Source organism: Cygnus atratus, chromosome 6 (assembly GCF_013377495.2).
Source record: "Cygnus atratus isolate AKBS03 ecotype Queensland, Australia chromosome 6, CAtr_DNAZoo_HiC_assembly, whole genome shotgun sequence".
In the NCBI taxonomy this organism is placed as follows: domain Eukaryota; kingdom Metazoa; phylum Chordata; class Aves; order Anseriformes; family Anatidae; genus Cygnus; species Cygnus atratus.
The window spans coordinates 28,906,506-28,918,629 of record NC_066367.1 but is presented as its reverse complement, the minus strand read 5'-3'; the positions used below and the strand labels follow the sequence as shown (position 1 = coordinate 28,918,629).

Below are 12,124 nucleotides of genomic sequence, written 5' to 3'. Positions count from 1 at the left end.
TTGTATCTTATGAAGTTGTGGGGCTTTGCTCTTTCCATTTTGACTTGGATCCTGTTTTCCTCTGCCCTGCTTTCTGTGTGTCTTCCATGGAAGAACAGGCTGCGGCCTGAGGTTGAAGATCTATTTGTTCTGTTGCTGGTTGGCCCATTGGCACATCCCAACTTGTTGGAATTCAAAATTAGTCACAGTATTACTGGCTCTTTGCCTCGTTGGTAGGTAGTTGAAGATAATGTGCTGGGCTTGGCAGATACAGCAGAAGTCAGAGGCATTTGTGAGGGAAGGAGAGGTCAGGAGCTGGAGGGATTTAGGAGCAGAGGGGCCGTGTCCATAAGATGTGACCACAACCCCGTCTCTGGTACAGTGTGGAGTAAGATGTGGTCGTGCAGGGCTCAACCTCTCTGGTTGTGGGCTTAGCGACTCCCCCTTCATCAGGGCTAGACCAGCCTAAATTCAGGTGTTTCAGATGGAGATTTATCTCCGTTTGGTATCCACAAGTTGGATTTATTGGTGTGTTGTTGTTATATGCGTGTTGTTAAACCACCTCATTCATACAAAGCATTCCCTCCTTCATCTGAGCTTTCATCTTCCACCTTTTTGAAATGGTCGCTTTCCTTATGCAGGGTCAGGATTTCTCAGGTCAAGGGCAGATCAAGGAGCCGAGGCGTGGTTGCTGCTTAATCTTTTAAATGCCAGATCCATGTCGCTGCCCAGTGCGGTTTGCCTCCAGACAGCAGCTGACAGATCACACCATCCCTGATCCGCCCTGAGATTTGGGAGCCACGGCGGGGTTCTGACTCCTACCCTGGTAAATCTGCTCCATTAATAGCTATCAAAGAGCCTGAAGTTTCCATCCGAACTTTATCTGGCTTTGCAACGAGCTGGAGGATTAGAGACCGTCACAGGGGAAGGGAGGGAGCAGCCGTGGCTCACCCGGAATAGCCTGACCTATGACGGCACGTACCAGCCTGGGGACGGGAGTTGTCCTGTGAGCTCACGGGTTATTAGCAGAGAGAATAGGCATGCCTGCAGTCAGCAGCACACCCGGGGCCATCTGCTCCATCCCTGTCTGGTTCAGGGGGTCCAGAGGGATCCGTTAGCGCAGCTTGCCGGTGTGGCGCTGTTGGGAGAGCTGGGATCAGGTTTGATGACCGGCTTTGTGGAGCCATCATTTTATACTGCTCAGGTGACTTTTACATTTGACTTCTGGGCTGGTTGTACAAGGCAGATCTGTTTTTGAGAGGGGGTGGTGGGAGAACATAATCCGTGCCACGGAGCAGTGCAGAAATGTTGTCTCTGCTATATCATAGCAAGTAATGAGGCAAACAGCAGGCTGCATGAGGCTGCCTTTTCCCCCATTCAGAGCTGCTCCTCAGCTGAGCATCACTGTTGCAGCAGAAGCTTTTTCCGCAGAGCCGGCCTGTGAGTTAAGAGCCCATTCCAGTGCCGAGTGTTTTGCAGGACAAGTGCAGAGCCCCTCAGCACAGTGGTACAAGAGCTTCCCAGCTGACCCTGCACTCAGTGTGCCTGGCCCCTAGGGAGCAGTGGAACTGCAGATTAACTTCTTGGACATGTGGGAAGCAGGAGTGCAGGCCATCTCAATGAATGGTCTGTGGGTATAGATGCACAGAGGCTGCTCTAAACCTTTGACCCCTGGCAACATACTCCAGATTCCTCTGAGTTAAACAGTCTCCTTCCCTGCAGGCCTGAAAACATCACATCTCCTGATTAGCCAGACAGATGTATTGCCCCATAAAAAAGCTCCTTTATATCCACATCAGTTCTCTTGATCTTCACATTGGGAACTTCATTTTGCTTTGCAATTTGCAGCTTGTGTTCTTGCTGGGCACTTCTGGGGTGATGGCTCTCTTCATGTGCCAGACATATAGAAATTCACCCAGCGGGTGGGAAACTCTTGCTCCATAATGGATCTGGTAGCCCAGGGGAGTACAGCTGACCACGGGGCCTTGGAGCAACATCCTTAGTAGAAGAGGCTCACCACGCCGCTTGGGGAACATGAAGCCATATTGAACCCTTCTCGCTTGGTGGAATGGCAGAGAAATGTGTAGCCTGAGCGGTGTTCCTGTGGCATGCACATGAGCAAAGGAGGCACCAGTAGCTGATGTATAGGACTCTGCCTCTCCACCTTGTGCTGCTTTTCTTCCAGTCTCCAACAAGCTCGCGTGTGCCAGGGGCTTGAGAGGAAGATGCGAATACTTATGCTCTGCATCCTGCTGTGCAGACAGTTCACCAAGCGCGTTAGTCATTCATAGCTGCAGCGCTTTTGCTGCTGTCACTTGAGCTGTAGAGAGCTGTGCTTCTAGCTGGAGGTTCTCGGTTCAGTCCTCAGTCACAAGCAGGGCAGTCCTCATGCGCATGCGTCTCCCCCTCATCCTTCACTGCCCCATGAATACCTCAAAGACTCCTGGATTTGAAGAGAGGCCACTGAACAGGGGGAGAATGAAAATCATTGATTCTCTCCTGGACGTTCAATCCCAGCCTAAATAAGGGGAGTTATGAGCTGAATGGCTATGCTGATTTACCGTGCGCAGCTTTAGAGGCAGTTACTGCAGACAAGGGTAAGCTGGGGAATGTGTTTATACGAGAGAGAGGGGAATTGAGATTAGCCTCAGAGACATAACACAAACGTCCTCCACCCTGCCTGTGCATTAAGGTGAGAGTGGGCCAGTAGGTGAATGGTGCATCCCGTTTCATGGGCCTACTCAGTGCCATTTTGGGGATCGATAGTACAAGTCTGATCCCTGCTCTGCAGGAAGATAACCCTCCTTATGTTCTCTGAAAGGATCCACAGGTTGCAAAAGAAGTTGGAAGAAGCTGGTTTAGGTGGCTGTCACAGCTGCCTGGCAGTCAGCCCCTCAGAGCGGCTGGGCTGGGGACGCTTACTAGTGGCCTCCCTGTAGACCTGATGGCAACAACCTGCACCTGCTCCTTCACCTGGGTCCTCTGAACATGGCAGTTGAGATCTATGGATAAAGGCCTGCTGTGTTCAGCAGAGCAAGAGAGACTTCTGCTTTCCAGTGCTTTCTGCCTCTCTGGCAGTCACGCTCTCACCAGACAGCACTCCCTTTCTTGTCCAAGTGTTCCTGCAACACCCTTTCTCGCCCACCTTTGGCTCCCCAGAGTCTCCTCTGACTGAGGACTGGGTAGGCTTTTCTGCATTTTTATTGGTTCCGCAAGACCAGGCTTTCTTTTGGGCATGATCAGGTTTTATTTTTGATTAACGAATGTGTTTTAATCAAGCTTAACCAGCTGTAGTGCGTCCTCTCGTTTTCCTGCTGCTAGAGTTGCTTGGGGCGCAGCAAGTAACTGCTGCCCTTCCCCGCAGCTGCAGTTTGTCTGGCCCTGTTGTGATGGGACCTGCCCTCCTGCCCACGAAGTGCTTTGTCCAAAGCCCTGGAGCGACCCACTTAACTGCACAGAGATTATTAAAAGAGAAATGTGATAAGGGAAGTAGTCTGATAAGGATTTTTTGCAGGCTGTGGGGAGCTGCGCTGTGCTGAGAGGTGGTGAGAGGAACAGGGCTGGCTGCTGACACTCGGATGTGACACAGAGTGTCCCATAGACTCACCGTGCGAGGTCCCCAATTACTCTCAGCAGCCAGCTCCTGCTAAGCATGTGCATAGTGAGAAAAGGAGGAAAGAAGGTGGACTTTCACTGCTCCATCCATATTCTCTTTCTTAGGATGTCTCTGCACAGCTTTATGTGTTTGAGGGCAGCACGCTCCAGCTGTTCCAGGAGCAAAAATCGTAGCCTGTCTGACTAGTCTCATGTTAAACCAGCATGAGCATAACCACAGAACATGAGGTATATGAGGGATGCGGTTTGTTTCTGGTTGGTCCAGGAGATTGATAACTGGGTCGCTGTTGCCTTGTTTGCAAAAAGCGTTAGACACGTGAAGAGCAAACTTCAGTTGTGCTCTTCCGTACAGCAGAGTATTAGAGATCTGTGCATTCTGATTCATCTGCAAGTCCTTTTTCAGATTGTGACTGTGCAGAGAAATACTCCAGAATTTCTGAGTAAAAGAATAAGGGAGACTTTTTTTAACCTTTCTTCTTTCAGCCTCATGAGCAAGAACTTGCAAGCGTGCTTTGTTATATCTGTGTTTGAAGTCTCCCATCTTTTTTCTCTCTTTCTGCAGGTCCTTCAGAAGCTTGGGAAAGCAGATGAAACAAAAGATGAGCAGTTTGAGCAGTGTGTGCAGAACTTCAACAAACAGCTGGTAAGACAATTGGAGATATGTAATTACACCCTGGGTTTCAGCATTAGTTTCTAATCATCTCCTACAATATGCAATTAAAGCACATGAAATTAAATGATGCCATAGTCATATTGAAGTGACCCACAACTCTTAACTGTTTGCTTACAAGAATTCACACTGTATCTTCCAATTCTGCTATCGTGGAGTGAGTGAGTGTATGCTAAAAACTAATTCTTGTTCTGGACCCAAGTTTGGGGGAAAAAAATACTTCAACCAGAACATTTTCTTCAGTTAACATCTGCTGTGCAGTGTAGTTTTTTCCTGCTGGGCTGGAAACAGGCATAAGAGCAACATTGCCTCTCTGAAAAATGGTTAGGAGAGGAAACAGATTGAAAAAAGAAAAACAAAATGGAAAAAGGGTAGATTCAGTTTCTGAAGAGCAAAAGGGAGGCAAACAAAGCAAATGGTGAAAAGGGAACGTCCTTCAATGGGTAAGATCTAAATCTAACTTCCTCTCCATCTTTGCACAATCCCTGTGTCAAACCCGAGTCATCATTCTTTTAAGTGTCTGCTTCTTGCTTCTGTTGTAGCACACAAATATTTTAATAGTGTAGCAATTCCCCCTGCCATGGACAGCAGTAGGATTATGTCTTGACCTGGGTGTGTTTTTATAACTGGAACTTTCAGCCACCCAGATGAGAGGAATTTACAGGGCTGGCTGAAGCACAGAGGTGCTTGGTGTTAGGGGAAGCGTTGCTTCTGTTTCATGGCAGGAAGTGCATGCAACACCAAAGCACAGGTGGTGCTAAAGAAAACCTTTAGACCATTTGTTTCCTGACATATCTAAAGCCTTTTTTTTTTTTTTTTCCTGGAGCTGTTAGTGGCAGCTGCATCATGTCTGTTAGGACTCAGCAGATGTGATTCTGCGTCCCAAAATCGGCCGAGCCGGGATTTGCCACAGCTGAATATAATGAAAATCTTTCAGTCTGACTTGGACTTGTGTCTAACCAAGGCTGACTATGGATTCCTGGAGACTAATGATCATTCTTTTGGCAGCAATAGTAACTGTTGCTTCAGAAGTACGTGCAATGTCTCTGTAGCTTGTCTACCGATGGTATTCTCTAGTACACAGAGGAATACAGTTTGTCTTCTTTCTGGGGACATGACATTACCGGTTGTGACTTTTCCATATCACTGTTGAGACCAACTATCAGCAATTAGGAAATCTCCTTTTTAAGAAGAAAAACTCAGATTCAAACCTTGATCTGGCTGTCCAGAATGGCTTTTCAGTTTCCAAAGCCATCAGTCCCCATGGTGCATTGAGAAGCCTATTAAAGAAGCACCGCCTCTGTACCCCTTACAGCTCAATTTCTTTTGCCGTCTTGCAGGGACAGGCCATGAGCTAAACTCTCCAAACAATTTGTTGAAGGAGCCAGAGGCTGCTGTGCATTTGCTGCTTGTGGTCTCTTGGTTTTGCTTTGGCCCTCGGTTTCCCTATCAGTAAAATAAATGCAGGCAATGCCTGTTCTGCAGGGCATCTACATAAAAGTGAGTTAGCTGGATTCTTATCTAGGGACCAGGAGTTATGGTGCTAAAGAGACCGGGGAGAAAACGTTAGCTGTATGTGCATATAAACCCACTTGCTTCCATTTGCATGTATGCAATGCGTGTGTATGGTATGGCTGCGCGTGAGAACTCTGCGCCCTTTCCGTACAAAGTGTGCTCCAGTTGGAAGCGTTAAGTCTGGAGGAAAGGTGAGCTTTTGCTGCAGGCCTGTAACAGAATAGATCTCCTGGGGCACTGGCTGGGGTGCAACCAGAGGGTTATTGAAACAGGAGGGGAGCTTTGAAAAATATCCCGGTGGCGGTGGCCTTGTTTGCTCAGTTGGCTGGAGGCTCCTCTGACTCTAATGACTGCTCTGGGCCACGCTGACACACGTTCCCGGGGGGAGGACTGTCAATGAATGGGGAGCAGGTCTAAAAATAGTTTATTATTTCAACTAAGGCATCTCGTGGTTCTCCCAAACGGTGGATGAGTGGACGTGAGGGAAGCCATTGCATTTTCCAGAGTGTTCTCCATTCAGGTTCATGTGAGATCAGCACTCTGAGGTCTCAGAATAGTGGGAGCTTTTTAGCTGTCAGATGGATTTGCTACATGACGAATGAGCTGGGCGTAACAATGCTGCTACAGGGCTCCCCTGTGTCTCTTGAAGGCCCACCAAACAGCACAGTTGGCCCCCGTGTTACTCCCTCACGACAGGTTATCTCCGGCAGTTAGCCTCCCGGCTAGGTCCTTGGAAGGCTCCTCTCCTTCCCTGTCCCGGTGTCACTTGTGCCCAGGCACCAGCACAAAGGGAAATTGTCCTCGGAGACCTGGGAGCAAGAGACCTGCCGCGAAGCTGCGGCACCCGAGGTGTGCCAGGCACTGGCTTCTCTTCCCCTGCGTTTGAAATGCTCCCGGGAGGGAGCGAGCGAGGGGGAGGCTGGTGGCAGCCCTTACACCTGGCACAGCCGCTGGGTTTGATACCTTCGGGAGCCGCCGCTCGCGTGGCAGATCTGGGTTGGTTTACAGCGTTTCACAACGGGCGCCCGAGAGACAAGCTGCTGCTGGCACGGGCTGCACCATCGCTGCCCGCGCTTCGCAGTGCTCGGCTCAGCCTCGGGGCAGGCAGCGCAGCTCTGGGCGTCCCCGCGGGGTGCCGGGTTTCATCTTTGCTCTCGCAATGTAGGTTTGGCTGTGGGTGCTCCACCTAAAGCCTTGTTTGTGGGCAGAGAGGAAGCACGCCACGTACGCAAGTAAATCCAGCAATGTATGGTTTGTAAAATTGAAATCATTATTTAGTCCAAACCGAATTGTTAGAGAAAAAGAATGCAGTTCAAACTGCTACATGCTTCACTTCTACACATCTTCCTGGCGTCGCGCTCGCCCTTCCACTGCTCCTCTGGGTCCAAAGGTCAGTGTTTGTTCTGGCGGTGGTGGGGTGCTGGAGTGAGCCGTCAGCATCTGAAGTCCTGCGCTGTCAGCAGTGTAATGCTCATTTTGACAGTTTCATCATTCTCTTTCTAGGATCTGATTGGCGACATTTTTGTATGTTTTCCAATGTGCCTTTGAGCCATATCCTATGTCTTAATTTCTCAAGTCCTCTGCTCTCCTTAGAGACCTGTGTTCCTCTCATTTGAGTCTTGTTACAAGACTCATAACTCATGCAACGTAGATTAACCGCTTGTTACTGCTGTCTGTAAAAAAATACACCAAGAAAAAAAGAAAAAAAAAACAAGGAACGCTTATATCTGTACCACACAAAGGTAACGAAAAGTAAAGCAAAGCAGCCATAAATACCAAGTCAACTGGAAAAATTGCTGTCACAGCTAAACCAAGCAAAACAGAGTTAAAGGCTGGCCAAGAAAAGTTCAGACAGAGCGAGGTCGATGCCTCAGTTCTGAGGCCGTGCAAATTCAGTGCAAAGCCTGTGGCCTGTTGCAGAGATGGCCATACTTTATTGCAGGGTTACAGGACATCTGGCACAATGCCCAGAACTGCTAATTCATGTGCAGAGCTATCAAGATCTGACTCTCAGCATTGGGAAAGCTGGGACGCTCTCCTCTTCTGCCCTGCGATAAGGAGCCGTGGCAGTCTGCTGGGCCCTCTGTGCTTGCCTCCTTGTTTAAGAGAGCGAGGGGTGAGAAGTATCGTCTTGAACAGTTGTCTGCTGTTGTAAAAATAATTGGCACGAAATCTCTTCTTTAGAAGTTGGGGGAGAATGTTTTTGGAAACTTGTCTTCTACCAAGAAACAGCTGTACTGAGACTTACACACATAAATAGTGCTGGGTGAAAGGTGTTATAAATTAAACACACACACACGCTCCCCCAATAAAACAAGAAGTCCTCAAAATACTTTTGTGTTTTTCTTTCACAGAGTTATAAGTAATACGTAATTCATTTGGGCTTTGAAGAGAGCTCTTCCAGCTGCCCCGGTATAGCTCTTCCTGTGTTTAAATATGCACCTTCCTGCACATGCAGCCCTTCGTATTATACCTGGTTGTGTTTGTTACAGGCTCACAGGGTTGCGTTACACTGTGATTGCAAGCATGGCAGTATGACATTTCTTTCCCGAACATCTTTAGGGCCAACCATACTCTGTAACTTCCCCTGCAGACCCTTAGACCTCCTGTTCTTTGATAACCGGGAGCTATATTCATTTTTCAGATTCCAGTTTCACTCTCTTGTCTACTTTTACTTCTGAGTGTAGGAAGCATCTTCTGTATGTGCACTCAAGGCTACAGAAAGCTGCTGTTCTGTACAGCATTTGACAGTGTCTGACTGCTTTGTGAGAGCTGTTTATGCAGAATCGTGGCTGTACGTGACAGCCTGCTTTAGCCTGCCTGAAGGAAGCAGGTGCTGCACGCACGGAGAGAAAGCATTTGCCAGAGTTTCTTGGGAAGGCATTAACGTTTAAAACAATGAAGAGAAACCCTTGTGGTGGCGAGGGAGGGAGCTGCTGCATCGATGGCGAGAAATAAAACAATGGAAATGCCAAAAAGAGACTTGGAGGGGAACTCCGGGTACAAGCCACCCAGGTGCCTAGGAGAGCTGGGGCTCTTGGACAAACTGATAGTTGGGCCTCTGAGTCGTTCTGCTTACAGACCTTACAGGCTATGAAGACTATTCAGTGTCTTTAGCGGGCTAAGTACTTTGAAAGTAAACCCCATAGCCTTGGAGAGCCTTCAGCAAGGGCTGACTGAAAAGACTCCTGTGGTTGCAGGGTGCAGGTTGCATACGGGCTGGTGGCACACCGCGGTGGCACATTGCCTGGCTGAGGCGTGTGCTTTGACAAGGCTACCTGGGCATGGCTGTAATTGCACACTCCAGTATTTGGGCCCTGACTTGCAGGTTTTTTTTTTTCAGGTGACCTATCTAAAAATCTGTCCTTGTTGATTTGATGTTCAACTGCGGTGCCAGTGGACCTCTCAGAGATCCTTTTGTTACCCTTATTTCGGGTCTGGTGTTGAGTCTTGAAGAGTCCCAGGGCGTCGGGGTTCTCTCACGTGCTGCTGTGGCAGGACTCAAGGATGTATGGGCACAATTTTAAAGGTGGTTTCTGATTTCGGGTGCTATAGTTTTCAGTCACAGTTTAAGATGCTGTGGTACCCAAGAGTGTGGCAGGCAGGTTCTGCAGCAGACCTTCCCTGCCTCTGAGTTTTTGATAACCTCAAAGTTGCGTGTTTGAATTTAGTGATTCTTAAAAAACAACGTAGCTGCAGGGTGAAAAAGTATGCAACGGAGGGGTTTTGCATGATAGTTTCTTCTGTGCCATTTCTTCTCCTGATGTGACAACTGACCTTGCCAATTCCAGTCTGTGATTTCAAGCATGGACCCATTCTAGGCAAAGACATCGCTGCTTTTCTCTAAGCCCTTCTTGCTTGCTGTTTTTGCCCACAAACAAACTCATACTACTGCTTGTCAGCTCAGCCTCCCTGATGGTCCTCTGTGTATTTGATTACTGGCATCTCATCCCTGGTGGTTTCTGATTGCACCACGAGGAAGTTTCATCTGCCCAGGTTTCCCCATTCATCTTAAGCCAGTAGAGCTCTACGTTTGATTGCTTTGTATTCTAAGGCCTCCTAGGACTTTTGCAGCAGATATGGTCACTATTCCTTTCCTTTTGTACTCTATTTGGGTCACTTTCCAATGCTTCTCCATCCAACTAGGAGTATGGCTTCCTTTTGTAAAGGCGGTCAGCTCTTTGCCATCCCTCATTTCCTTTGTCGATGTCAGTAGGAAGAGAACAAATGTGAATTCATCCAAACTTTTGAGGCAAGGAACTTAAATCAGGTGTGGTGTTTGGAAGCAGATGGATTTCTCCACAAAGATATGCTAGCACTGCCACCTCAACAGCTGGGCAGATTTAGTCTCTGCTTAGGGAGCACAGCTGCACCGAGAGCCCAAAGGATTGGGGCACGAGCTCGGATGAGGGAAGAGGTGGCGGAGTGGTGGGGAAGGCTGATGGGAAACATCTGCCTGTAAAGCTATTAGCTCTGAGGCAGCTGTCAGAGAAGTCCTGTGAGCTCCCTGTCTCCGGAGTTGTCTTCAGCTGTCAAAATTAGTTGTGCTGGGGGCCCCCCCATGGGACAAACTGGGAAGGAAAACGAAGCATGGCAGCAGGCTGTGAGGAAAGGGTGAGATGTGGCTGTTGCTTTCCTGTGTCCTTGTTTTTACGGCTACTTTGGGAGATGGTGAGGATCCAGTGAGATCCCACAGGGAAAGGGAAGTCCTTTTATAACAGAGATCTCTGCCTTTCAAACTTTTCTGTACTCCTTGAACACCCCAGCAGTTGTGTCTGTATAGGTGTCCTCCGTGTCCTTCCCATGCTTTGACATTCTCTGTGGTGGTGTCGGTCGAATTCTCAGGCCTTTCTGTTGTTCTCTTTCATTTCTGATCGTATAACGTCACTGTCTGGATTTGGGAATGTTTCCCTGTCTGGCTTGCACCACTGTCAATGTCATTGCAGGGTAGAAGGGACACGGACCTGGCAGTGCTCATCCTGCAGTGGGAGAGTGGTCGGATGGGGAGGGCACGCATGGTTGTGCGTCTGAGCCAGCTTTGCTGTAAGAAGTTCCGTGACCTGTTCAATCTGGGTGCTTGTGCTGTACCCCTCTGTGTTGCCTCAAGGCTCAAACAGTCAAAACTCAGCCTAGCTTCTGGTTTTAAGCCTCTGTTTCATAGCGAGTGAGGTCCGCTGCTGGCAGACCACCTCCACAGTGTGGCTAAAGAAAAGATTGATCCTGTATTTGCAAGCCCTGAAGCTTAAACAGGATGTTTGAGCAGGTCAGAGGCCTCTTGTACCTACTTTGCACTGGGCTTTTGGTTTGCAGTGTTGTAGGAAAAAGTGGTGAGCTAAACTGCTCCCAAGCCAGTTCAAAATAAGACAATTACATTTATCACCCCTATCCTACAGACACCCTTCAGTTACATTTGTTGCATAGACCTACTAGCCCTTGGCTGACAAACTAATTGTCTTTTGAACCCTGTCTAGTTGCCAGCATGAAATTAAAACATTAAAGCTGGCTCTGCTGTGAAGAGCAAATCACACTTTACCCACATCAAATTGCTCAGTAGTTTGGTGATATTGTTGGCCAAACATGCATGCAGGTCACCAGCTGTGGACCTGCGAAGAAGGTTGGAGGGCCGTGTGGTTGCCCTGTTAATATTCGTTTAGGCTGGTTAGAGTGCTGATGTTTAGCCTATCTGCAAGATGATTTTTCTTTATTTAGAAATGTTGGACTCCTCCCTCTTACACTGTCTTTGTATGGAAGGATAACTGGTGGTTTTCTTACTTTCACAGTCGGAAGGCACGAGGCTGCAGAAGGATCTCCGAACTTACTTGGCTTCCGTAAAAGGTAAGATCAGTATATGCAGAAAACTGTTTCTGCTCAAGGCTTACCTGTGCAGTGAGGTTTTTGCAGCCTTCCCCTTTCTGGTGCTTCCTATCCCAAGGCAAGAGTTTTAAGGGAAGGCCCGCTTTGTCTGGGTGGGGGATCTCTCAGAATCCTTCAGGATTTGCTGAGGTGGGATGGGGTTGTGCTTTAACGCCAGGCTGGTGTGAACACAGAGGATTTGATGTGACTGCATCCTTTCTCCCTCTGGTTACCTTCCTTTTCTGTGTTATCCAGGGGCAGACATTCCATAAGGAACAGCTTAGCATTTGTTGTAACCCATTCAACATCTCCTGTGTCCCTGTTCCTCAGGATAAGGGATGAAGTGTTGCCCTGTTTCTGAGGCAGTTACCTCTTCTTTCCTAGCTATGCATGAGGCCTCCAAGAAGCTGACGGAGTGTTTGCAGGAAGTTTATGAGCCGGATTGGCCTGGGAGAGATGACACAAATAAAATAGCAGAGGTAAGACTCAGCC

The 12,124-nt window shown here is 48.4% G+C and overlaps 1 protein-coding gene across 3 annotated transcripts in view; it reads left to right on the top strand.

Annotated features, from left to right (window-relative positions):
- BIN1 (bridging integrator 1) overlaps window positions 1–12,124 on the top strand; it is a 94,867-nt gene that overhangs the window by 34,804 nt on the left and 47,939 nt on the right. For all 3 annotated transcript variants that reach the window (XM_035569166.1, XM_035569174.2, XM_035569158.2), the window contains exons 2-4: window positions 4,157–4,237; window positions 11,560–11,614; window positions 12,017–12,111. In XM_035569166.1, the coding sequence (XP_035425059.1) occupies window positions 4,157–4,237; window positions 11,560–11,614; window positions 12,017–12,111 (231 nt within the window). The remainder of the gene's footprint in view (window positions 1–4,156; window positions 4,238–11,559; window positions 11,615–12,016; window positions 12,112–12,124) is intronic.